The 26,975-nt window shown below is 51.6% G+C and overlaps 1 protein-coding gene and 1 non-coding gene across 3 annotated transcripts in view; one reads left to right on the forward strand and one right to left on the reverse strand.

Moving 5' to 3' along the window:
• The window catches only part of ANKDD1A (ankyrin repeat and death domain containing 1A), a 36,914-nt gene extending 20,311 nt beyond the window's left edge, over positions 1-16,603 (reverse strand). For both annotated transcript variants that reach the window (XM_036438996.2, XM_036438987.2), the window contains exons 1-6: positions 16,504-16,603; positions 11,604-11,707; positions 9,409-9,507; positions 7,930-8,028; positions 5,583-5,687; positions 4,820-4,918 (exon numbers count right to left, since the gene is read on the reverse strand). In XM_036438996.2, the coding sequence (XP_036294889.1) occupies positions 4,820-4,918; positions 5,583-5,687; positions 7,930-8,028; positions 9,409-9,507; positions 11,604-11,707; positions 16,504-16,537 (540 nt within the window). In that variant the 5' untranslated portion in view covers positions 16,538-16,603. The remainder of the gene's footprint in view (positions 1-4,819; positions 4,919-5,582; positions 5,688-7,929; positions 8,029-9,408; positions 9,508-11,603; positions 11,708-16,503) is intronic.
• A 7,257-nt stretch (positions 16,604-23,860) lies between these two features.
• LOC118710399 lies at positions 23,861-23,992 on the forward strand. The gene has a single exon (XR_004985398.1). It is a non-coding gene; the product is annotated as a small nucleolar RNA SNORA3/SNORA45 family (small nucleolar RNA).
• The last annotated feature ends 2,983 nt before the right edge of the window (positions 23,993-26,975 follow it).

Genomic DNA, 26,975 nt, shown 5'->3' on the forward strand with positions numbered 1-26,975 from the left:
GGGAGATGGCCAGAAAGCCTGGCAAATACGTCAAGGATAAGTACGGGGTCTGAAAGGATAAGGCAGGTGAGAAGATAATCGTCCCTGAAGAAATGGCAACACCGCCTCACCCATCTGGGTCCAAAATCCGAAAGCTCACCTCCCTAGCCGAGAGAACTGTCGCTAGCTGCAAGGCATGCTGCAAGGCATGAAATTCCCACCCCTCGAAAGGGAAAGGGGAAATAGGCCGGGCAGCTATTGGGAAGTTGACTTTACGGAAGGAAGTCAAGCCGGCCCGGTAGTCTTTAGCGAAACGGCAACCACAGTAGCCAAGATTGAAGACATCTTTCCCCGGTTTGGAGTTCCAGAGGTAATTGGTTCAGATAATGGGCTGGCATTCATCGCCCAGGTAAGTCAGGGAATTGCCAAGGTGCTGGGGATTAATTGAAAATTGCATTGTTCATGTAGACCCCAAAGTTCAGGACAGGTAGAAAGGATGAATAGAACGTTAAAAGAGGCTATGACTAAATTATCCTTAGAAACTGGCGTGACAGACTGGACAGTCCTCCTTCCCTTTGCCCTATTCCGTGCCCGGAATACGCCCGGGCCCCTGGGAGTAACCCCTTTTGAAATCCTTTTCGGGGCCCCACCACCACTCACTGTTGACCCGTGGACAGAAACTCACGCCCCTCAATCCCTGCTCGCTAGGTTGAAGGCGTTGGAGACGGTCCAAAAGGACGTGTGGGTCCCTTTGGCTGACCACACCAGTTCCAGGTTGGGGACTTTGTCTACGTTCATCGTCACTGGACAGCCAACTTGGAACCCCGGTGGAAGGGACACCCACCGCCATCAAGGTAGACGGCATCGCCTCCTGGATCCATGCCTCTCATGCCAAACCTGCACCACCGCCTGACGATGGATGGACTGTGGAGACTGCTTATAGACACTCTTTGGGGATGGTGGCTGCCACTGACTCCTACTCGCGGCGGGTCTTGATGATGCCCCGCCCAATCAGTTCCCCTTTTATGGGAGAACAAGGAGTGAGGCCCGGCGGTGTGGAGGGGCTGAGGTTTTCTTTTGTAAGAGCTGGTTTCAATAACCCTAGCTGTCTTGCTGGGGCTAGGGGTAACCGCCGGGGTGGGGACTGGGACAGCAGCTTTAATCCAAACCCCACAGTATAGAAGGGCTCAGAGTGGCAATACGAGCCATTGAACAATCCATCACTATCCCTGACCTCGCTGTCTGAGGTAGTAAGGACGGTGGCCTGTGTGCAGCTTTGAAAGAGGAGTGTTGTTTTTATAGATCATTCAGGCATGGTGAAGGACTCTATGGCCAAACTGAGAGAGAGACTAGACAGGAGGCAAAGAGATAGAGAAGCTCAACAGGGGTGGTTTGAAAATTGGTTTAATCGTTCCCCGTGGCTCACCACCCTAATCTCCACCTCATGGGGCCTTTGATTACTTCTAACCCTCGGGCCCTGTATCGTAACTGGGCAAGGGGAAACAGAATATGAGTTCCAGGGTTGAAACTCAGTCCTGAGAAGAGGAGGGAATGTAAGGTCAGGCCTGTTTCTAACTGCCCGGGAAACGGCCAAGAGATTGCAATCTCAACCTTATGTTTGCATTTCCCCAGGCCAATTTCCCCAGGCCACCTGGGTGTGGTTTCTGCCTATAAAAGCTTGTAACTAACCTCTGTTCAGGGCTCTCAAGCGGCAGTCTTTTTCTGGACTGCTGCTTGTGGGTCCCTGCGCAGCGCTTGGAATAAACCTCCTGCTCTTTGCATCAAGACTCGGGCTCTGCGTTTGATTTGGGGTCGCCGCTCATCCTTTGGACCGGGGGTCTTTCAGGCCTTACACTGCCTCACATGAGAAGTCCCAAGGTGACAGTGACAGAACCAAGAAGCTCCATGTGGTGGGCGGAAGGCACAGTGTTCTTTGTATTAGAAGTTCCACGAAGGCAGCCAGCTCGGGTTATCCTTAAAGGACTCTCATTACGACGGACAGCTGGAAGGGGTGTGAGGGCCCCAGCAGAGGAGGACAGCTGGAATTGATCCCTGAAGAGGAACCCCAGAGGGAAGACCAGGGCAAGGACCGCTAAGGGACCACGGAAGCATCCAGAAGGGAAGATGTAGCCTTGGCCATTCCTCACACCCCAAAGGCCACATCTCGCTGAACCAGTCACAGGGGCCCCTCACTCAGGCTCCTTCCTCGCGCTGGCCTGTCCCGTTGCCTCCATGAGGGTGGACATTCCCATTCAGGCACAGATCTTCCCAGGGCTCATGAGGATGTGAACATATAATACACCAAAGCCAAAGCAGCACTTAAAAGAGTTGAAAACAGGCCCCGCCCCCTATTATAAATCCACCCGTACATAAAACAGTGATACCTATCTTATGGGAACAAAGGCGAAACGTTTACGTCTTTTATGATGACAGTTATAGCATATTCATAAACAAAAAACAAGTTTAAAAATCCCAACAGCTTTGTTCTGCTTCTCTCCCACCTCTCTGCAGCCTAGTCAGCTCTCTGCACAAGGATCAGACTGTGGGAATGTGGCCATGGGGTTAAGTCTCCTTGATCAAAGAAATGCAAACGAATGGACAAGGGGCCCCAGCTAGCAGGGCAGGGCTTTCTTCTTCCTTCTGGGGTATAAATAGCCACATCCTGCCCTTTGAAGCCGAAGGTGGCAGGGACCACTACAAGGACACTTGAATTCGGCCTGGGCAGGGCAGGGGGCTCCGAGGCAGGAGAGCCAGCGATGGAGGCTAGGCCTGGGGCCCAGTGACCTCTGCCCCCTGCAGTGGGAATGCCCAACCTCTCCACCTCTGGGAGGCCCTATCAACATCTCCTCGATGTACCAGTGGAATTAATCACTTCCTCTGGATGCTCAAAGCCTCTCTACCATCACAGCACCTGTGGCACACGTGTGCTATCATCGTCACGTCATTGTGTAGTCTGACAGGTGGGACAGCAGGAGTCAGACCTTCAGTAGCCCAGGGCCTTGCAAAGCTCTCTTGGCTGCCCTCCCGGATGAAATACAAAATGAAAATATTCCTCATCTGAGCACACAGAACTTCACAGGGGTGTGCAATTTTAATGCTTCTCTCTAGAATTTCTGATTGCAGGCTTCTGAGCAAGTTCATCAAAGCTGGGCTAGTCGGGCTGGCATAACTCAGCGGTTGAGTATTGACCTATGAACCAGGAGGTCACTGTTCTATTTCTGGTCAGGGCATATGCCCCGGGTTTCGAGCTGATCCGTAGCAGGGGGCATGCGGGAGGCAGCCAGTCAATGATTCTGTCTCATTATTGATGTTTCTATCTCTCCCTTCCTCTTGAAATCAGCAAAAATATATATTTTTTAAAGCTGGCCTTTTCTCGTTCTCTGGTTTTGGTGCTCTTGCTCTCCTGGGCCCCAAATGCAATCTTTTTGCCTCCGGAGTGACGTGTCCCGGCAGGGGCTGTCCTTCCCCTTCTCTGTAACCCTGCTTCCAGGCTCAGTGCCTGGCACAGAACACAGCCACCTCCAGCCATGTTTCCAAAATGAAGGAAAGCAGCCTAATCTGATTCTCAGGCCCCACGCAGTCTTTTCATCCCAAGAGGATGAATGCAGACAGATGAATTCGGTGCAGACCTGAGGACCCAGTGCCCCAGGAGGCAGCCTAGTGAGAGGAGGAGCACAGGCTAGGCGTCAGGATGCTGGCTTCAAACCCAGCTTGGCCTTGGCCTTGCTGTGTGACCCGGGCTAAAGCAATCCCCTCCCTGGCTCTCAGTTTCCACGTCTGTGAAGTGAGAGGGCTGAACTGGTCCCCAATGAAGATGCCTTCCAGTTCTAAGACCCTGCAAGGTATTTGTCTGTGAGCCCTCAGTCCCTAGCACAGAAATAGCACTCCTATTCCGACCAAGCACGTTAATCAGAGCATTAAAAACGGAGTTCATCTCTTTGTTAAAAGCATTGTTTAAAATCTGCTGCGACATACACTGAGTGGCCAGATTATTATGATCTCTGAACGCATAATAATCTGGCCACTCAGTGTGTGTGTGTGTGTGTGTGTGTGTGTGTGTGTGTGTGTAAGAGAGAGAGGCTCAGTGCATGAATTTGTGCATGGGTGGTGGCCGGGGATGGGACATGGGCAGTTGGCCGGCCGGCCTGCTGGTCGAACTCCTGGTTAAGGGGACAATCTGCATATTAGCTTTTTATTATATGGGATATACACTGAGTGGCCAGATTATCATCATAATCAGAGATCATCATAACCTGGCCTCTCAGTGTATTTGCCTAATGATTTGCAGTGGTCCATTGGTATGATTCATTTGCAGGGTAGTCCTTCCCGTCCCCATCCCTCAGTCCTCAGATTTGTGAAGTGCTCCCTCCTCAGTGCTCTCACCCTACTTTTGCCATAATCGTTGTAGCTTACTGAACCACAAAGAAAGCAAATGACCACAGGAGGGTGGCTACCACCCCCCTGACTCTTCCCACAGCCCCAACAACAGATGTTCCCAATGGAATCACAGTCCGCTCATATCCACTCTGGGCAACACTGCCAGCCAATCCGATTTGCCATCCTAACTCCCCATATTAGATTGTAGCTCTTTACTAGGATGGTGGCACTGAGGTCCTTGAGTAAGAAACTGTCTTGGGCATCTCTGTGCCCCTCACCTGTAGCACAGAGTTAGCCCAGAGAGTGTGTGTGGGCTCAAAAAATGCCTGCGGGGTGGACATCGTTCACTCTCTGGTCTTTGGGCTCCTGCCCCTCCAGCAGGTTAGAGTCAGAAACAGGCCCAGATGAGCTGCCAGCGCCCACCCCTCTGGAGCCCAGCACCCGGGACCTGCGGTCACAGTACCTTGTCTTTGACGCTGTGGTCACAGCCAGAGCCCACCAGGAAGTCCAGAGCCTCCAGCTGCCCGTGTGCAGCAGCCAGGTGAAATGCTGTCCTTCCCAGCTGCCAGGAGGAGAGGAGAGTGAGCTTTTAAGTTCTGCCCACCCGGGTTCTCTTTCCCCAGCCACGCTGGGCTCACCGTGGCTTCTCCTGACTCAGATACTCTCCCCTCTCCTGGCCCACACACCCAACTTCCCAACAAGACCCCTCTGGGGGTTCCCTCCCCCACTGAAACCCTCCTCTGGCTCCCTGCCGCCTATTGAATAAGGGACAGAGTCCTGAGGCTGAGGGCTGAGATCTTCATGAGGGACCCCAACCCTCTGGCCCTCGCTCCCAATTCTCTGACCCACCTGCACTCAGACACAAAGGCCCCTCTCCACCTCTCACTCTCTAGGATGCTCTCCTCTGTTTGGGACAGCCCCCTGCTGCCCAATGGTATTGACAGAATCCAGTTCCTCCACCAAATGCCACCTCCTCCAGGAAGCAGGAAGCAGGGGCTTCCCTCTCTCACATGTCTCGTCCTTATCAGAGCCTCTCTGATGGAACTGACCACCTTTCTGCTGGTCTTGCTCACGTGTGCCCTCATGTCCCTTCTAGGCCAGCAGCTCCCTGTGACGGGGCCCAGTCTGCACCAGCCAGAGCTCCACGGACACACCTGAGGACCGGGCGCGAGTGGCCCCAGGAGCCCCGGGCCCCGTGGAGAGGACAGGCTTGCTGCCACCCTCACCTTGTCAGCATGGTCCAGGGCCACGTCCTCCAGGTCTTCCATTATGAACGCCAGCACCGGCACGTGGCCCTTCTGGGCTGCGCAGTGCAGCAAGGTCAGGCCGTCCTGAAACAAGCCGGGCGGTCCCTGCAGTGTGGGGCGGAGACCCTTCTCCCACGCGGTGAGGAAGGTCTCCTGGCACCACGAGCCACGTAAGGGAGGGAGGTTTGCAAACGCTGTGTTTGCAGCCCAGAGCCTCCGCCCTGGCCTTCTGTTGCAGCGAGAGTGTGTAAAGCACTGCTTTTCCAATAGATCGCAGCAATCAACGGGTTATAACAGTCAACAGAACAACAACGCTTTACAGCTTGACAGGGGTTTGGGTTATACAGGAGTGGCGTTTGTCAAATCGCAGAGAGTATAAATTTAAGGTTTGTGTATTTCCTTGTAGGTAAGGAAATTGAACCCTAGTTAATAATACGTATGCTGAAGTATTTAAAGGAAGTACACTAATGCCTGTAATTTATTTTTAAAGGCATCCAAAATGTATAAAGAACTCTAAAAACTCACCAGTGAGAAATTAAACAACACAATTATAAAATAATTTGGACATCAAAGTATATGGATGGCAAATAAGCTCGTGAAAAGATATCTGACATCCTTAGTTGTTACTGAAATGCAAAATTAAAGCCACAAAGAGTTCCCAACAACAGACTACAGAAAGGGGAAAATGCCAACAATCTTACAGTGAAGAAACCTGGCCGTCTCTACTTTAATAACTGATGAAAAGTGATATCGCAGTTTATACTAGTAATTAGAAATATATATTTTGTCTTTATCCCTCTTCATATATATATATAATTGATTTTTTTACAGAGAGGAAGGGAGAGAGAAACATCGATCAGCTGCCTCCTGCACACCCCCCACTAGGGATGTGCCCGCCACCAAGGTACATGCCCTTGACCGGAATTGAACCTGGGACTCGTCAGTCCGCAGCTCTATCCACTGAGCAGAGCTTTCAAATTTCCTAAGTGCTAAAAGCGATAAAGGTGTCTTTTATTACGTTAATGAGGTAACTGCAAAAGCCCCTAATGTAAGGTTGGGGCCTGGTTGCCTGGGGAACCAATCTGGATTAGAAGGATGAACCTTTGTCTCACCCCTGACATGCAGGAATGGAGAGGACCAAAGGTTGAGTCAGCACCAATAGCCACGGATTGCATCACTCATGTCTGTGTAATGAATCCACAAAGACCCCAAAGGAGGGGCTTCGGAGAGCTTCCCGTTGGTGAACCACAACACATCCACGTGCTGGGCCCCAAACTCCACAAGAACAAGATGCTCCTTTGTCCGGGGCCTGACCCTGTTCTGGATGAAAAGGGGCCACCTGCTAACCTGACAAGCTCAGGGAAGGTCGGCATGGTGACCTTGCAAACTCAGAGCCTAAAGGAACTGATGGATCCTCCCTTCCCGCAACTGATGGACGGAGTATGGGAATATGACGTAAACTGCACCAGCGGCCTGGACATTCCTGCGCACCTTATATGGACTGTGCATTGAACCACCAATCAGCACCTGCCAAAAACCCTAAGTCCCTGATTCCTAAGTACCTAAGTGCCTAATCATGTGCCTTATAGGAAACCACCAATCAGCGAGTGCCAAGTACCCTAAGCCATATCCCTTCCCGTTCCTCCCCTCAAAAGGCACCTTCACCCCTGTATGTGCTGCTACTTTCCCCTTCGAGACAGCCCGGCAGGGGTCCTTCTCCTCCACTAAAGCCTGTAGTCCTGGTTTTCGCCCTCTGTCTCATCTTTCAGTAACCACAAAGCGTGGTCTGAAATTAAAGGCCATTTATAATGGGTAGTCATGTCTTAGGCCTGTATCTAGCCTGACAAATATCAACTTTGACCTTAACTGAGCCTACAGTCTTTTTGTATCTACGATAACATGATAACATACTTTTAGAATGTCAGGGTAACTTCCCTTTTTCCAGACCCCTTAGGGCACAACCAATGCACCAGGAGGCCACAGAGTCCCTCACCGGTACTGCTCTGACCAGCCTCTGGTCAGTCACAGCATCCAGAGTGGTAAAGGATGAGGGGATCAGAAGAAAGAGGAGTTCAATGTTGATGCAAGAGGCACCTCTGGCCCTTTTCCAAGCACCAGTGGGAGCAGCGAGGGCCCCAGTTTCACCGGGTTGAGCTCAGCTGGGTTTTCAGGAGGCAAACTGGGGCAGGCAGAGGCAGGTATGTGGGACCAGAGGGAGCAGCGACAGGGCAGGTGTCAGAGGTGGGGTATACCTGTGCAGGTGGGTCAGGGGACAGGGGACGGGGGTGGGGAGTGGGGGGACAGGGGCTGCCAGGTGAGGCCTTACCTTGTTCTCACAGTGGATCTTGGCCCCCGAGTTAACCAGGATCTGAAGAATCTGTAAGTGGCCAAACCAGGCAGACAGGAGAAGTGCATTCATCCCAAACTAGGGGAGAGGACACGGGAGGAGGGGAGAATGAGGAGGTGTGGCTGCTTTGCAAAGTCACACAACCATAATAAACCAAAAGTGCCACCCAGGCCAAGGAGCTCCCAGCTTTAGGAATTTAAAGTTCAGGACATGCCGAAACCGGTTTGGCTCAGTGGTAGAGCATCGGTCTGCGGACTGAAAGGTCCCAGGTTCGATTCTGGTCAGGGGCATGTACCTTGGTTGCGGGCACATCCCCAGTAGGGGGTGTGCAAGAGGCAGCTGGTCAATGTTTCTCTCTCATCGACCTTTCTAGCTCTCTATCTTTCTCCCTTCCTCTCTGTAAAAAATCAATAAAATATATTTAAAAATCAATAAATAAAAATAAATGAAGTCCAGGACATTTTTAAAAAACAGAGGCTGATACATTATTGCAAACTGTCAGGATAGGAGAGGTTGCTAAATAAAACAGCTGCCGTCTACTGTCACCATCATTTCATAAAGAAGGACCCTTTTAACACAAAAATTTGGAAGGAGCCAATCTCAGAATATACTCTTTCCAAATACAGGTGGGCTTTTTGTTTGTTTGTGTGTGTGTGTGTGTGTGTGTGTGTGTGTTTATTGATTTTTATAGAGGAAGGGAGAGGAAGAGATAGAAATATCAGTCAACTGCCTCTTGCACGTCCCCTGCTGGGGATTGAGTCCACAACACAGGCATGTGCCCTAACCAGGAACGGGACCGGTGACCTCTTGTTACATGGGTCAAACGGTCAACCGAGCCACACCAACCAGGCCAATATTTAAATTTAGACTCTTAAATGTGTCCCTGTCAAATGTCATCGTGGGAATCAGCCCTTCCCACAAACCTGTAGAGCTAACTTTGTGACCCTGCTACTCTCCAGTGCTCAGCAACGTGCTGCTTGCCAATTTGCTAGTCTCTGTGCAAGCTGTCGGTCTAAGGATTAGACAGGACAGCGCCCTGTGGCATACCAAGAGAGGCCTGCCTTCTGGGGTCTTCACTGACCCAATCAGTTATCTGTTTGGCAGGCCATCTCTCTCCTTGCCCACGTGGTATGTGTCCGCAGGAACTGAAAGGCTCTCTGAGAGCTGAAAGGCCCTCGGAAATGGAGAGACCTTTATGGCTCAACGGGGGGCAAATGGGGCCACTGCAGTGTCACAGCCCCTAAAAGCTCAGGCTGCCTGCCCACTCTGCACCTGTGCACCTGCATATCCACGGTAACCTTGGCAATGGCAGCTGCTCATGGATCCAGAGTGGGCTTCCCCACCCTGAGACAGACAGACAGGCAGGCAGACAGACAGACAGACAGGCAGACAGACAGACAGGCAGACAGACAGACAGGCAGACAGACAGACAGGCACGCCTCCAATGGGGTCCCGTACCGCGTCCTCATCGTCCACGGCAGCCTCATGCTCCAGGAGCAGCCGCACAGCCTGCTCATGCCCCGCGCCTGCAGCCCAATGCAGGGCCACCCTGTCCACCTGCCGGAGGGAGGGGTCCTGTGAGGCACTGGCGGGCTGCCTGGCCCACCCCCCACCACCACCCTCTACCCGCCACCAGGCCAGGAAGCTGGTCTACAGCCTGGGAGGCCTTTGCCGGCTCTGGGGACCAGTGACTGGGGCCCCAGCGGCATCCTGGCCGCTCCCGCCTCCACAAGGCAGCAGCTGGAAGGCACGTAGTAAAACACAACAACCAGATCCCTCTGTCCCCCACCTGCACCTCTCCACGGCTCCCCGCTGCTCTGGGGACAAACCGCATGGCCTGGCCCTGCCTACCCCTGCTTCTCAGAAATGCCAGCCTCCCCACCCTCCCCCTGTGGCCTGTGGTTTCCCTTCAAGTCCCTGAGGGCCCCTGAGGGCCTGAGTTCTGTCCCCTCTGCCCCACAGAATGGGTCTGAGGGCGCCTGACCCCCCACCTGGTTCTCACACCACCGTGGCAGTTTATGATGGTATCTGGCCCGCTGAGCAGGCCTGGTGGAAGCCAGTGTCCCTCCATAGTTTTCTGCTTATGGGGAGACAATGAGAGAACCACTAATTCTCAGAGTGGTGTCTCTGCCTGGAACACTGTCCTTCTTCACTGGCTCCTAAAAACACCTCTTCCTCAAGAAGCCTTCCCTGACCCCTCAGGTGGGCAGACCCCTCTCATCCCCATGGAGCTCAACTTCTCACCGTGGGATGAATTGCTTGCGATAGTCAGTTTAATGTCAGTCCTCCCCCACTAGACTATCAGCTCCAAGAGGGCTGTATCATGGGTTCTGCTCTGTCCCTAGCACCCAGCACAGAGCTGGCACAGAGTAGTAAGCCCTTAATAAATACTCATTGATTGAATGAATGAGTGAGTGAATGAATGAATGAGTGAATGAATGAATAAGTCAGGCATTAGCATCCTATCATCCAAAAATCCACGCATCCTTGCTAGTGCTTGTCTAGGAGTTGAGACCAAGGCTCCAGTCATCAATAACTTCCTGTGTGACCTGAGGTTACTTGCTGCCCCGTCTGTGCCTGCTTCAACATATGAACAGGATTAATACTTTCTTTCCCCCTCCCCTCTCTCTGGGTGAGTGAGGATCCCAGGAAACAGGTGGATGAAAACCTCAGAAACTCTGTTACTATTACTGAGTCCCAGGAAGGCTCTGAGGACCCAGGTCATACCCTTGTCGTGTCATACCAGACAGAGCAGCCTCTGCTGCAGTCAGAAATCCTGCACCCAGCCTGACGGCATCCACTGACTAGCACCCAAGCTGGCATCTCCTCTGAGATGCTCCCGACACCCAGAGCCCTGAGGCAGGAGGTGCTCCCCAGGTGGTGCTGAGGCCTGTCCTCAGTGTCCTCACCAGAAGGAGAGGCTTTGCCCTCTGTCCTCTCCGCCGGCAGGGCTGAGGGCCACCTCACCTGCAGCCCTCAGAGCCAGGTGTGTGCCCCTCACCCGTTAGCGGTGCCCCGTCCCCCAGGCTTCATGTCTGCTCTCCCAGCCTGGTCTGAGTCCCTGAGGGCAGCAGGGGCCCACAGCAACCTGACATTCAGGGGGCACAGAGGCCCTCAGAGAACCGAGCTACACGGCTGACTCGTGCATGCTCAGCCTCTCTTGGTCTGGTCGCTCTTGGTCTCAAACCTCAGGCATCACCCCACCTTTGTCCCTCCAGGTTCAGCTCGTCTGCCTATCCGTCAGCCTCTGACTCCTGACCTTCCTTGGAGTCAGGTATGCCTTTCAGATGGGTCTTCTCAGTGCCTGTACTAATAAAAGCGTAATATGCTAATTAGACCGGACAGCTGGACAACCTTCCAGACATCCTTCCGGACATCCTTCCGGATGAAGCGTGGCTGAGGGCTGAGCCCCTTGCACACATTTCATGCATTTCGTAAGCTTCTAGTAGCTTATAAGAGTGTAAGCTCTGGAATTACCTGTCTGGCTCAGAATCCTGACCCTGACCTCGGGTGAGGCCTCAGAGACCCTGAGACAATGTGGACACCCTGCAAATGCAGATGCGGATACACACTCCCTAAGTCCTCCCTCCTGGGGGCGGCGTCCCCGCCACGCTGTCCCCATCCCTCCGCAGCGGGAGGAGCCTGTTACCCACGTGGTTTCTGGCCCTGACATTGACTCTGCTCCTGATCAGCTCCTTCATCCTCCCCACGTTGTTCCTGCGGGCAGCCTCGTGGAGCTGCCTCTCCAGAGGAAGCACTGCGGAGAGAAGAAGGGGAGTGGGGTGAGAGTGGGGGACCCCACCCGGCATCCCAAGGCGCAGTGGACAGCCCCTCCCCGGCCCTGAGTGTTTTCTGGGCTGGGGTCTTCCAAAGGAATGGAGGGCGGAGGGGGCGCCTCTCCTCCATTCCTATGTGGCGATGTCCCCAGACAGCTTGCGTTTCCTTCTAAGTCACCACAGGTCCACACGGCCAGGACTCTGGACATGGGAGACCGTGGGCAAGACCATCCACAGAGCGAGGCGTGTGCCCCTCACCCATTAGAGGTGCCCCTTCACCAGGCTTCCTGTCTGCTCCCCCAGAGCTGCTCTTAAGAAGGGAAAGGGCTGAAACCGGTCTGGCTCAGTGAATAGAGCATCGGCCTGTGGACTGAAGGGTCCCGGGTTCAATTCCTGGTCAACGGCATGTACCTGGGTTGCGGGCACATCCCCAGAGGGGGTGTGTGCAAGAGGCAGCTGATCCATGATTCTCTCTCATTGATGTTTCTAACTCTCTATCCCTCTCTCTTTTCCTCTCTGTAAAAATAATCAATAAAATATACTTTAAAAAGAAGGGAATGGAATTCATTCCCCTTGGAGTCCATATGCCTTTTCCACAGCTCAGTATGGAAAGCAGCCAGGAGCTACTGAGTCCTGTGCTGCGTCAGGCCCTGCAGAGGCCTGCATGCTCACCTGGCTTCTCTGTCTTCATCCTTCCACCCCTTCTCTCCTCTCCCAGCGAGGGGGCCTTCTCTGTGGCCTCTGTGCACACCTCTCACCCTCATCATGCACCTCTACCTCAGACAGTCTCAGACTAACTAGAGCACATGTGTCAAACACAAGGCCCGCGGGCCAAATCCGTCCCGCCAGGCCTTGCAATGTGGCCCGCACCGCGCTGTCGTCACTGCACTCCGCTGCGTTTCCATCACAATGACAGTTTATGACTGTTCAGTAAACCATTCGGCCCGCGATTTAGGCTGGATTTTAGATTTTGGCCCCTTCTCTGATTGAGTTCGACACCCCTAAACTAGAGTGTAGAGCGCGCCTGGGAAGGCACATGGGCATTCTTTAATTATTGTCAGCTGAACCCAGTGGCAGTTGGCAAGGCCACGCCCTGGGGACGCGCTTTGCCAAAAAGGCAGACATTGTTCTCAGCACTGGCTCTAATCTTTGCCCAGGTGTCAGTGGGTGAGTTTTGATATGTAAATCCAGTCAAGCACCAGGAATGCAAGAATGCAAATAATCTCCTTTGTCTTGACTTTTGGTGAAACTTCCTGGTATCTGAGGGTATAAAATAAACCTGCTGGGTCACTGTCTCTCCATCAGAAGAGGGCAGCGGTCCACCCAGTTCCAGCTTTTTCCTTCTGTCTCTGTGCCTTATCTCTTTTATTTCTCAGTCCCAAGCCCCTCTACTCGAAGAATCGGATCATCTCTCTTTCCGTGCCGGCCACACTGGAGAGAACCTCAGAGCTCCCCTGCCAGGCCCCTGCATGGGCAGCGGTGGACTCAGAGGGTTAGTGGCCAAGTCAGGAGGGATCAGGCCTGGTGACCCCATGCTGCTATTGTCCTGATTGCTTGTGGCTGAACCTCGAGCTCCTTGGGAGCCCTGGCCACACTGGGCCCTCCCAATCCCCTTGCAGCTCACAGCAGGCCCAAAGCGGGGCACAGGGAGGGGCCCACAAAACTCTGCTTCCATCAGTGACACTAATGATCCCCAGACTAAGAGACGCCTGTCCCTCCTCCAGAAATGCTTGGACACACAAATACTTTCTGGCCCTTTGAGGAGCCATTACAAGAGGTAATCTTGGCAGTTTCCATAGTGTAGTGGTTATCACGTTCGCCTCACAAGAGGTAATCTTGTGGTTTTATTGCTGCCATGCGTACGTACATCCTGCATGTACGGTCCAGTGTGAATGTCCAAGCCCAGGCTCTGTCTAGGGACAGGTGGCCGGCGATGCATTGAGGTGACAGACAGGCCTGTCATCAGCTTGGTTTGCCTGATAAACTCCACATGGCTTCCCAGAAGTGGGAGAGGGTCTTAGGCCTTCCGGTGCCTCCCAGATACAACCTGTGGACCTCAGAGTAGCTGCCCGAAGGCAGTCAGCTCTGGCTGAGTCACTGTCTAGCTGTATGACTTAGTTACCTCATTATCCTGTGCCTCAGCTTCATCATATTCCAAATGGAGACATAAGCTGCCCTCCAGGGCTATTGTAATGACTAGATATAAGATATAAGAAGCCTCTAGCATGGCTGGTAAGTAGTGCCACCATTGTCAGCACTATCATTCCTCCAAGGTAAAAGATCAGAGATTAAATTCTGGTGGCAGTGACAGGAGATTTGTGGGTTGGTGGGCACATGGTACAATATACAGATGTTGTAACATAGAAACCCACACCTGAAACCTGTATGTTCATGCTGACCAATGTCACCCCAATACATTTAATAAAATAAATTCTGGTGGACAGAGACCTGGAAGTGAGCCGGGGAAGCCAGGGAAGCCCCAACCAAGGAGAGTGCCCTCCCTACCCACCTCCCTGCATTGCTTTTCTCCATAACACCTCTCACCATGGGCAAATGCTACTTCACATATTTAAGTTTATAGTCTGCTTCCCCCATTATAAGATAAGCCCCATATGGGAGAGATTTTTGTCTGATTTGTCAATTACCATATCCCCAAATTCAGGCCCTGGCATGTATGTGTGTGTGTGTGTAATTTTTAAAATATATATATTTTTTGTTGATTTCAGAAAGGGAGAGGAAGATAGAAATGTCAATGTGAAAGACAATCATTGATTGGCTGCCTCTTGCATGCCCCCTACTGGGGATCAAGACCTCAACCAGGACATATGCCCTTGATCAGAATCGAACCTGGGACCCTTCAGTCCGCAGGTCGATGCTCTAGCCACTGAGCCAAACCAGTTAGGGCACTGTAATTTTTAAAATTTGGGCCCTGGCATATATTTGTTAGATGAATGAGAAACCCACAGATCATTAAGGCTCTTCGGGGGCCTGTGACCTAGGTACCGCCTCAGCTAAGACTCATTAGCCCCGTGGAAAACCAGGCCCTGAGCCCAGGTAAGTGAGAGGGAAGAAGCCCAGGAGAAGGTAGCTTCCAGTCCGTGCTTCAGGGGATGGAGAAAACACCACCTTCTAAGAGAGGGCCACCTGGATGGCTCCCTCCTCCCCATTCCGAAGGGCCTGCCCTTCCTATAGTGAGGAGGCCCTTCCGGAAGAGCCCCGCTCAGACCTCAAACGTCTCCAGGGAGCACTGGCTGTGGGAAGCCGCCAGGTGTCCTCACTGGCAGAGAAGTGTGGACAACAAGCCCAGAAGGCTGGGGACCCGTGACTCCCGGCAAAGGCCAGAGCTATGCGCCCACTGTTTAGCGGAGACAATAGGTAGCTGAAGCAACTTCCCCACTGGACAGTGTGTAAATCCTTACTGATAAGATAGTCTGTCTCTTACTGGAATCACCTGCCTAAGGGCTATAGGTGTATCTCAAATTGAATAACAGGATGGCAAGGCCGGAGCCCAAACGAAGTTCTACTTCTTGGCTTAGGCTCCCGCCTGGCCCCCCAATTTCCAAATTATTGTTTCTTGTCTCGTCTCTTTCATTTGCATGCGGCCCCTTCTCCAGATCCCGAACCCTGAACCACGCGGGTCTTCACACTGGCTCCCCGGCTTTTCCTTCCTTAACCCCTTGGCTGTAAAGCACGGCCCGGGCTTGGGGGAGGAGCTGGCGCTGCAGGTGTGAGCTTAGAGAAGCCGGGGTTCTAGTGCTCACTCCGCCTTTCCACAGCAGGATCCTGGGCTAGTCCTGCCCCAGGGAGTCTGTTTCTTCAGCTGCAACGTGGCAGGAGGGTCAAGAGAAAGTGAACTGGAGAGATCCCTTCCAGCTCTGACTCCCTTTCTCTTAGCTGACGCCTCGGGGCTGTGGGCTGGTTTGTGTTGGCAAACAGCCAGGAGTCCAAATGGGAGCGAGCTGACCCTGCAGAGCCCAGGTCAAACTGAGTCTCCTCTCTTCCATGCATCCTCTTTGTGGCCACATCTAATACACACCGCACTCCAACCCCTGAGCCTCTGCCCAGAACTCCACCCCACACTCCCCCCTGCATCTTGCTGCACACTGCAAAGGTCCTGATCAGGTGATCCTCTGACCCAGGCAGAACCCTGTACCCTTTGAAATGGCACCTTGATGGAGCCCCTCCCCCACACCCATCCCCTTGAGGACGCTGGCTGGCACCCTCCTTCTCTCCCCTCTCCCAGCGGATGCCCCCATGGTTGCTGCTCCCTGGCCTTGAGGCCCTGGCACTGGGCACACCATAGCTCCTCTCCTCTGGGTCTCAGTTTCCCCATCTGATGTGGTCACCGCTCTCCCCGCCCCGGGGCATGCTGGGGAGCTGGGCCTTCAGCCTGTCCATTCACTGACGGTGGCCGCGGCCTCTTCCTTAACCAGCCTGAGCCCCAGCTCTCCTGCTGCAGAGATGGAGACGGCGCCAGGTCCCTCCCCCAGCGCCGCCCTGAGGACCAGGGAGCGCGCCGGTCGCTCCGGGCGCGCGAAGTCGGTCCTCGGCCAGGGATGGCATCGCCAGCTCGCTGCGAGCTGATGCCCCGGCTCGCGGCCAGGGCCCCTTGGCCGGCCCGAGGGCGCCACAAAGGAGCCCGAGGCAGCGAGGGACGCGTGCACCGAGCCAGTCCCAGCGGGGTCGCCCCGGGGAGTGCGGGGTGCGGGGTGCGGGGGGTGGGGGGGATGCTCTGGTCCAATGCCCGCCCCGCCCCGGCCTCGCAGCGCGGACTCACGGCCGTCGGTCTCCCCGGGCAGGTGCTCCTCCATGCCGCCGCCGCTGCAGCCCGCCCGGCGCCCGCCCGCCCGCCGCAGCCCCGGAGCCGGCGGGAGGGGAGGGAGGGGCGCGGAGCCGGAGCGGGGACCGTCCAGGTGCAGGCGGCAGCCGCCCCCTTGACCCTCCCCGCTTCCTCCTCTTCTCCCCTCTCCCACCCCTACCACCAGCCTCGGCCCTTGGGGTTGATGTGAGCTCCGCTCTGCAGCCTCTCTCCGCCCCCCGCTCCCCATCCCCCACCCCCTACCCCAGACCTGGCTGCTGGTCCTTCTCTTGGCTCCCGGGCCCTGGCCCACCACCCCTTCGGGGAGGGGCGGGGCCCCCTGGCTGCCCAGGCCTCCCTCCCCTGGGTCTGTCCCAGCCTTCACGCCCAGAGGTGTGTGCCAGGCCTCCGGGCAGGCTCTTACCACACCCAGCAAGCATAGGGGAAAAGGTGGTCCGATTTATTCACGGACAGGAAAATACACGTTCAAATGAGAATGAGGTTTCAGCAACGAGGAAGCTGGATAAAGCCGAATGGTGGGGGAGTGAGGGGCTGTCCCAGCCTGTCCCTGCTGGTGGGGGCGGCCTGGGGATGGGGATGGTTCTAAAAAGCCTGGCAGCGATGAGGGCAATTGTGCCCAGCGGACTGTGACTAAAACCCACTCCTCCTCCTCCTCTTCACCCGTGAAGCCCCGGGGCTGGGGAGGGTCTGCGCGTGGCCCGCCTGGCGCCCCTGGTGGACCAGCAGTGACCTCTCCCAGGTCCCTGGAGAGGAGGTGAGGCCCCAACGTGGTGGCAGGCTTCTCCACAAGATGGCCCCCAGGCTTTTCGTTGTTCTCACTTCATATCTTGAGAAATTAGAGGGCTGTTTTTTGTTTTTGTTTTTAACATGTTTTATTGATTCTTTACAGAGAAAGGGAGAAAAATAGAGAATTAGAAACATGAATAAGAGAGAAACATCGATGAGCTGCCTCCTGCACACTCCCTACTGGGGATGTGCCCGCAACCAAGGTACATGCCCTTGACTGGAATTGAACCTGGGACCCTTGAGTCTGCAGGCTGACGCTCTACCCACTGAGCCAAACCGGCCAGGGTTTTGTTTTGTTTTTTAACAAAACAGAACTGACTTGTGTTTTGTGCTCTGCCTAGTTGATTTCATGCTCCTTTGCTACTTGAGTGGCATTCTCTTGGGAAGGTAGCATCCCAGCCCAGCCCCGTCCTGCTGAATCAGAACCTGCATTTTTTTTAATAGATTTTTACTAATCTCAGAAAGGAAGGGAGAGGGAGAGAGAGAGAATCATTGATCAGCTGCCTCCTGCATGCCCCATACTGGGATCAAGCCTGCAACCCAGGCATAGATTCATCGGTCGACCCTCAACCACCGAGCCACACCGGTTTCAACAAGATCCCTGGTGATACCTGTTTACATTAAAGTAGGAGAAGCGCTGCTCTAGGCTGTCCACACCACTTCCCCCAAGCCCATTTTTTAAAATATATATTTTATTGATTTTTACAGAGAGGAAGGGAGGGAGATAGAGAGTCAGAAACGTCGATGAGAGAGAAACATCGACCAGCCGCCTCCTGCACACCCCCGACCAGGGATGTGCCCGCAATCAACGCACATGCCCCTGACCGGAATCGAACCCGGGACCCCTCAGTCCGCAGACCGACGCTCCACCACTGAGCCAAACCGGTTTCGGCCCAAGCCCATTTTTTTACAGGCTTTTATTTCGCTATCTTCCATAAGCAGATCGAACCTCTTGCACTGGTCTTCATTCATTGAGCGCCAGCTGTGGAGCAGCCACGGTGTCAGTCCTGCATTAGCATTATCTCAGGCACTGTTCCCTCTTCCCCACCCCCTGCCCTGCGAGGTGAATGCTGTTATCAGCCTCTTTTCTGGGAAATCTGCTGCTCACAGATAGTCACCAGACCTAGGAGCCTCAGGCATGAGGTCCCACAGCCAGTATGTGGCCAATTCAAACACCACACATAAGCCATACTGCTCTCTCTGAGGGCCTGGCTGGGATGCCTGCTTCTGTGCATCCCCTGCCGGGAGATGGGCACATGCCCGTGTCAGGACACAGTCCGTGGTGGTCCTTGTCACCTTATGTTGTTCTCACTTGGTGGGAACTCCCTCAGAGTCCCAGGGCCACTCGCTGAGAGTCGGGGGAGTCTCTGCTCAGGGCTGCAGTACATTCTGCCTGCTCTCCCTTCTGAGATGCCCTGGTTCTGGGCATCTCAAATTGGGGTGCCTTATACTCTGGGGTGCACAGTCATGAACAACGGGCACAAGAAACCATAGTCAAAACCTCAATTTTACATGATGCCCTAGGCAGGGTGGAAAAGTTGCATTTTTTATATGTATTTCATATTTTTATATGATTTCAGAGAGGAAGGGAGAGGGAGATATAGAAACATCAATGGTGAGAGATAATTATTGATCAGCTGCCTCCTGAATGCCCCCGAGTGGGGATCGAGCCCACAACCCGGGTATGTGCCTTGACCAGAATCAAACCCAGGATCGTTCAGTCCTCAGGCCTATGCCCTATCCACTGTGCCAAACCAGCTAGGGTGAAAATTGCATTTTTATTACAACAGCCATGTTGTTGTTGTTCTTTTTTCTTTCTTTTTTAAAAAATATTTTTATTGATTATTTTACAAAGAAGAAGGGAGAGAGATAGAGAGTTAGAAACATCGATGAGAGAGAGTCATCAATCAGCTGCCTCCTGCACACCCCCTACTGGGGATGTGCCCGCAACCAAGGTACATGCCCTTGACTGGAATCTAACCCGGGACCCTTCATTCCGCAGGCTGACGCTCCATCCACTGAGCCAAATTGGTTTCAGCTTGTTGTTGTTCTTGACATACCGCATTCTTCCATTTACCACAAGAACAAACGGACAAGAAAAACTCTAAAAAGGGTGGTGGCAGCAACACTTCCCACTGCAGAATCACCTCCCACTTTCTTCCATTACCATTGCTTTTCTCCCTGATGCAGGTTCATGTGGAAACGCTTGTCAGTTTTGTGTCAGGGCCAGGAGATGAAATACAGAGCATGTCCTAGTTAGCTAATTGTCAGCTCTTAGGATGGACCCTTAAAACATGGCCATGGTTCTGTTAAGCATCTGCAACCTGCAGAATTTCTTAGCCCGAAGCTATAGTTTCTGCTCAGTATCTTAAAGCTGAGCTCAGACCCATCTGACTCTGCCCCTCAGGGCTGAGGTAGGTGCTAGTTCCAAGTCTGGTATGTCATGGTGAGATTAACCCGGTGGCCTTTGGGTGCATAGTAAGAAGGGAGAGAGAAAGTGAGATAGAAACATCAATGATGAGAGAATCACTGATTGGCTGCCTCCTGCACGCCGCCTACTGGGGATCAAAACTGCAACCTGGACATGTGCCCTAGACCCGGGTCAAACCAGAGACCCTTCAGTCCACAAGCTGACGCTCTATCCACTGAGCCATTTGGTATTTTTGCCAGTGCAGACCTATGGGGTATATTCTTAGAGATGGATTTCTGGGTCAAAGGGTAAGTGCACAAATGATTTTACTAGCTGTTGCCAAATCCCATCCACATGTTCTACACTATTTTCTTTCTTTCTTTTTTTTTTTAATATATTTTATTGATTTTTCACAGAGAGGAAGAGAGAGATAGAGAGTTAGAAACATCGATGAGAGAGAATCATGGATCAGCTGCCTCTTGCACACCCCCTTCTGGGGATGTGCCCGCAACCAAGGTACATGCCCTTGCCAAGAATCGAACCCGGGACCTTTCAGTCCGCAGGCCGACCCTCTATCCACTGAGCCAAACTGGTCCCGGCTCTACACTATTTTCAACCCCCATCAGCAAGCAGTGTATGAGAGAGCCTATTTCTCTCAGATTTTCCAACAGAATACACTCTCAAACTTGGAATTTTGCCAATCTGATAGGCAAGAAATGTTAAGCTCAGTGTAATTTTAATTTGCATCCTATCATTACAGGCAAAGTTGGTTATCTTTTTCTATGTTTATGAACCACTTTTATTTTTTCTGAGAACAATCTGTTCTTATCTCTAGCTCACTTTCCTTTATGATTGTTGACCTTTTTCTTAAGAGAGGTTTTTTTTTAATTGATCTTAGAAAGAGAGGAAGGGAAAGAGGGAGAGAGAAACATGGACGTGAGAGAACTACATCCAGCAGTTGCGCCCCTACTGGGGATTGAACCCACAAACTAGGTAAGTGCCCTGACCAGAACTGAACCCGCAACCTTCTGGTGCACAGGATGTCGCTCCAACCAACTGAGCCACAGAAGCCAGAGCTAAAGAGAATTTCTTGTTTTATTAATAAAGTAATGTCTGTTGGTTATCAAAGAAAATTTAAAATACAGGCAAGGGAAAAAATAGCTATAATTCACCTGCTCAAGAATGCCATTGGGAATCACTTGCTATATGCTATGCTAGCCCCTTCCTAACAAAAGAAAAAGATACACACAGTTGTACACAGGTTTAATATGATTTTGAATCCACTTGTTTATGACTTAAGTGAAGTTGTTTTAATCGACTCGTTTATGACCAAGAGAAAAAATTGCTTTGATACAAATATGAAGTGATGCCAGGATGTCATCATCTGTTGTCACTGATAAGACTCATCGATAAGAAAGTGGTTAGAAGTAACCATGGCAACGGAACATTCACACTATAAATATTGACAGTTTGTGAGGACTATTTGAGTTTTAACCTAAAAATTCCCTACAGGCCTTTGGGGCATTCTCTCCTGTCCTGCTCAGACAAGAGGCAGTGGTAACAAGCCATAGGGCTGCCCAGTGAGAGAGGCCAGCTCACCCACCACAACCAGCAGCATCTCACTCCCTAGCAACGTGCTCTAGCAACAGAGAACTTTTACTTTAGGCACTGGCAGCGGGAAATCAGCTCTCGTTGGTCTATCCAGTGCCTGCTGGTAAAAAAAAGGCACACCTCATATTAAATCTGGACTTTATTCTTTCATCTCCCCTTGTCTGGAACATACAGTGTGATCAATTTGTCATTTGTTTGGAGTATGTTATTTTTGTATTTGGCTTATTATGAGATAGTATCCTGTGTGCTTTGCCTTATGAAATCATTAGAATTCTTTTTTTCTTTTTCTTTTTTTTAATATATTTTATTGATTTTGTGCAGAGAGAAAGGGAGAGAGATAGAGAGTTAGAAACATCGATGAGAGAGAGTCATCCATCAGCTGCCTCTTGCACACCCCCTACTGGGGATATGCCCCCAACCAAGGTACATGCCTTTGACTGGAATCGAACCCGGGACCCTTCAGTCCCCAAGCCGACGCTCTATCCATTGAGCCAAACCGGTTTCGGCTGAAATCATTAGAATTCTTACAGCAAACTTGTGCTTAAGTAAATTGCTGGCAAAGACAACTCGGTCTCTGAGCATTCCTTTTGCTGCCCCCTCCCCAACAAGCACACACATACACACACATGCAAACAGTGGTAAATAGTTGCTGGTCTTGTGCCGGCACTAGGGAGTCAGAAGCTGCACTTGTCTCTCTGCTTAGAGCATCAGCTCTGTGAGGGAAGAAGGCTGGTGTGCCTAGAGGAGGGAACAGGTGTGGGGGCAGAGGTTCTGGCCAAGTGGGTCAGGAGTGGCCCATGGGCAGCCCCCGGAGAGGTGAGTGGGCAATTTGACTGTTAGTGGGAAGGAGCATCACTTCGCAGAACTGTTCACCCAAAGGCGAGGGGAGGGAGATGGGGGAACAACAGGACAAGCTGTGTGGCCCTGGACAAGTCTCTCTCTCTTTTTTCCTTTTAAAGTATATTTTTATTTATTTCAGAGAACAACGGGGAAGGAGAGAGAGAAAAAAACCCATCCATGATGAGAGAAAATCACTGATTGGCTGCCTCCTGCATGCCCCACACTGGGATTGAGCCTGCAATTCAGGTAAGTGCCCTGACCAGGAATTGAATCATTCATAGGTTCATGCTCAACCACTGAGCCACACCGGCTGGGCTTTGCCCTTTTTCTTAAGGAAATAGGCCTGGATGGTCTTTTAGGCTCCTTCCTATGGAAGAACTATACTAAAATGGGATGAGTAATCTATCAGAAGAAGAAAGCATTGGTTAACAACCCAAAAGGGCAGGGCTGGATTATTTTCAGGTCTCTGGACACCCCCCAAATTCACAAGCCTCCCCAGCACTTGTGTGCCCATGTCTTCCTGCGTCTTAGTCCCAGCTCTGCCATCCTCTAGCTGTGTGACTCTGGGCAAATCACTAAATCTCATTTTCTTCCCTCAATTTTTTAACAAGGTCATTTCAAAATGTCTAGGGCATTCCCCAGCATGCAGTGAATGCCCCAATATGGTGGTGATCATTATCCTTCTGCTCCTATCTGCCACTGGCACTGCCTGGGGCCCAGTGCCAGGAAATCTAAGCTCCATTTACAGAGGCGAAGTTGAGAAGTAAATGACTCGACCAGGGGCACGCTGCAAGCAGGTGAGAGTTGCAAGTGGGATCCGGATGTGCCTCTCTTCAAAGTGAACCCAGTGGTCCCTAAGGTGCTGCACCCGCTGGGCCCAGATTGGGGTCGTACCACCGGTGAGACCCGAGGACATCTCTCAGACCAGCCTCCGTCGGGGCAACCCGGCTCTAGGGGCGGACCCTCTCGCCGGGAAGAAAAGCGATTTGGGAGAAAGTCTCAGAAACAGCGCCAGCAGGTCCTCTGGTGCAGACCGGAGGGTGGGCGCTGAGCCTCCTCCAGATACTCGGCCGGGAGCGGGCGGGGCGGGTTTTGTCCCGGCTGCAGTTCCTGTTATCGACACGCGGGGGAGCCAGAGCAGCGAAGAGCTGCCCTAAATACCGTAATTCCCGCGGGTGTGCGCACACGAAGTCTGTGCCCCGCATCGTCATGGCTGTGACGTAAGCCGGAGGGGCGCGAAGAAGGCGGGGCTGCGGGTGCGGGCTGTGGTCTGCCCTGAGGCTGGCTCGGCCCGAGGGGAAGAAGCAGGCACATCGCGGGGCAGCGGGCGCTTGTCTGCTCTGCATCGCGTGGGCCCTCCATCCGGGCCTCCTGCTGCCGGCTCCCCACAGTGCGGGTGGAGGTCCTAGAATGCCAGGCCGGGGCGTGGTGCGTGAGGGCGGGCGGGGGAGGGAGGGATGCAGCGGGGACGTGAGTAAATGTGCGGTTAACTGCCTCCGACCTTTCTAGATATACCAGAGGAAAAAGACAGAAAGTTTGGGAATTGACTATGGGTTCCTGTTAGAGTAATGTACATTTTTTAAAAACTGCAGAACATGGCAAATGCTTAACCCCCTCCCTTCCCCCTCAAAAAATTTTGTGAAGGCCTAATTTCTAAACGAGGTTTTGCCCGGGGCTAGAGTTACATCTTGACAGCTATTGTCCCGGTGTGCTAGAGTTCTCAGAGAATCTGCTGGTCTTGATTCACTAACTGAGGGTCGCCAGTGCCCACCCCCCGCAGTGCCCAGATCAGAAACATAGGCTTCCCAGCTCCTAGATGGAATGGGTTGTCTGTCACCTTACCTCATACCCATTAGGGCGTTAATACCTGCCATAGTATAGTGTGTTCTAACCCTTTTCTCTATTCTATAAAAATTAAAAAAGTAAAGAAACAAAAGAGGTTTTGCCTGGAGAAGGGGTGGGATGACCTGGCATTCTTGGCTTGGGGAGCGAAGCAGCTTTGTGTGGTCTCCTAGCCGAGGCAGTGTTCATAGGCAGTGCCCACACTCAGAGTTCTGCCAACCCAGCCAGCACGGGTCAGGGTGGGAAGTGGAGGGAGGGAGTGGGGATGGGAGGCAGGGACAGAGGGGGAAATGATGGGGAAGCACAGGGGCTGGAAAAGGTTTTCATTTTCCAGGGCTGTTTCCTCATCTGTAAGGTGGAGATAATAATACTACCTAACAATAATAATAATACCTAATGCAAAGGCTGTCGTGAGAATTCAATGGGCAGGGGTTCTAAAAAGTGCTCTGAGACCCCAGTGCAAAGGCGAGGCCCCCTGTGGAGGCCGCCCTGATTGCCCCAGATCCAAAATGCTGCTCTCTCCCGGGGCTCCCAGCGTCATGGGCCAGCCCTGGCCTCCCCAGGCTGACTGTTCTGCATCTATCACCCCCGTTCCACTGCTACCCCTGTTCTCATGCCTGCCGGACCGTGAACATTTCAGGACAGTACGGTGGCTGATTCATCCTTGTATTCGTTCAAAACAAGGCCTGATAAGACTTGGCAAAATGATACTGAGTTCATCTTTAAAAAAAAAAAAAAAGTGCAGGCTTTTAAAAAATGTTCATATACTTTATGCTCAACAACTCCATTCCTAAGAATATACACCACAGTAATAATAGCAGTGCTAAATAATAGCAGGCAAAGAAAATGTGCAGGGATGTTGGTTTCAGTATTGTGTGTAACTATGGCAAAGAAAGGGAACCAACCCAAGAGTCCATCAAGAGAGGGTTGGGAAATAAATGGAGGCGCAGCCATACGATGCAATGCTGAGCAGTGGTTAAAGAGGACGGAGTGGGTCTGTGAGTGCTGATGTAGGAAGAATCTCTGAAAGATGACAAGGGGTAGGACAAGAAGTACGGTAGGAGTCCATTTCTTTAAAAACATTCTCCCACCACTGCTTCAATCCTTTATTGGTCACAGCTCCCTTCCCCGCCCCACCCAAGACGTCAATCTGGCAGATCCTTTGCTACGCAGATACTAAAAGTCAGGTCTAACCCAACTTAAATTCCAAGCTCTTTGCATTTTCAAAATACGTATAGCACAGATGCATACCAGGCTTGTCATTGTAACTCATTTATTTCTCACCACAGCCATCCAAAGTAGATACTGTGATTATCGTCCCCATTTTGCATATGAGGAAATGATGGCATGGAGAGAAGTTAAACATTTTTTTCCCCAGAGTTGCACAGGTCACATATGGTAGTGCTAGAGTCTGTGACTCCAGAATCTGTGCTCTTCACTCTGTCATGTCACCCTAGGCTTGCAGAACCACACATGGGATTTTTTTCTTGTCTCAGGCTTTCACCCGGCACAGTATATACAGTTAACGAGGTGTATGGTAATTAATTTAGCCATTCTCCTAATGATGGACAGGTAAATCATTTCCAGTCCTGTGTTCTCACAAGCATTGCTGCAATGCAATGAATGTCTTTGTTCAGGTGATTTTGTACACTTGTATAAACATTTCAGTAGATTAAATTCATAGAATCCATGCAGTTGCTATGTCAAAGGGTAAATTTAAATTTGGATAGCTATATACCTATGGCTGTATAATCAACTACTCCAAAACTTGGTGGTTAAAAGCACCATTTTATTTCACTCATGATTTTGTGGGTCAAGAACTCAGGAAGGGCTCAGCTGGATGGTTCATCTTTGCTTCTCCTCCAGGCTGGAGTCATCACTCACATGACCCAGCCTCAATGCTGTGTGACTTCTCTCTCTGCACGTGGTGTCATATCCTCCAGGGCTTCCTCACCTGGTTCAGGCTTCTCACAGCAGGATGATGTCAGGTAATTGCATTTCAGGTAAACTGGCGGTTGGCTTGCAAGAGCTAAGATGGAACCTGCTGGGCAAGTTAAGGGATAAACATCTAGAACGAGGATATTCTCATTCTTGCTGTATTTTACTGGTCAGAGAACTCACAAACCAGCTCAAATTCAAGGGAAGGGAACATAGACCTCACCTCTCTATTGAGAACAGTCAAGGAATGTTTGGCCACCTTTACCCTGCAACAATAGCTATTTCCAAAATGTTGATCAATTTACATTCCCACCAACAATGTAAGACTCTTTCCCCATGCCCTTTGTGCACTGTAAAACACTGGTGCCAGTGTGGCAGTTGAAAATAGTATTTCACTGTTATTTTGTTATGCATTTCTTTAATTGCGAGGGAAGTTGAACATCATTTCATTTTTTAAATTTTCTTTCCTTGTGATTGTCTTTGCTCATTTTAAAATTTGGTTCACTTTTTTAAATATTAATTTTTAAAATGTGCATATTAAGGAGATTAGTCTTTTATGTGACTATATGTTACAAATAGTTGTCACAGTGTGTGGCATTTTTTATAATTTTCTTCATTCAGATTTTTTGTTTTATATTTTTATTGATTTCAGCGAGGAAGGGGGAGGAAGAGAGGTAGAAACATTAATGATGAGAGAGAATAATTGATCAGCTGCCTCCTGCACACCCCACACTGGGGATCGAGCCTGCAAGCCAGGCATGTGCCCTGACCAGGAATAAACCATGATTTCCTGATTCATAGGTGGATGCTCAACCACTGAGCCATGCCAGCTGAGCCATGTTTTTAGTTTTGTTTTGTTTTGTTTTGTTATTTTTTTAACATACTTTATTGATTTTTTTTTACAGAGAGGAAGGGAGAGTGATAGAGAGCCAGAAACATTAATCAGCTGCCTCCTGCATACCCCCCACCAGGGACGTGCCCACAACCAAGGTACATGTCCCTG

This window comes from Pipistrellus kuhlii, unplaced genomic scaffold (assembly GCF_014108245.1).
Source record: "Pipistrellus kuhlii isolate mPipKuh1 unplaced genomic scaffold, mPipKuh1.p scaffold_m20_p_1, whole genome shotgun sequence".
Taxonomy (NCBI): Eukaryota; Metazoa; Chordata; class Mammalia; order Chiroptera; family Vespertilionidae; genus Pipistrellus; species Pipistrellus kuhlii.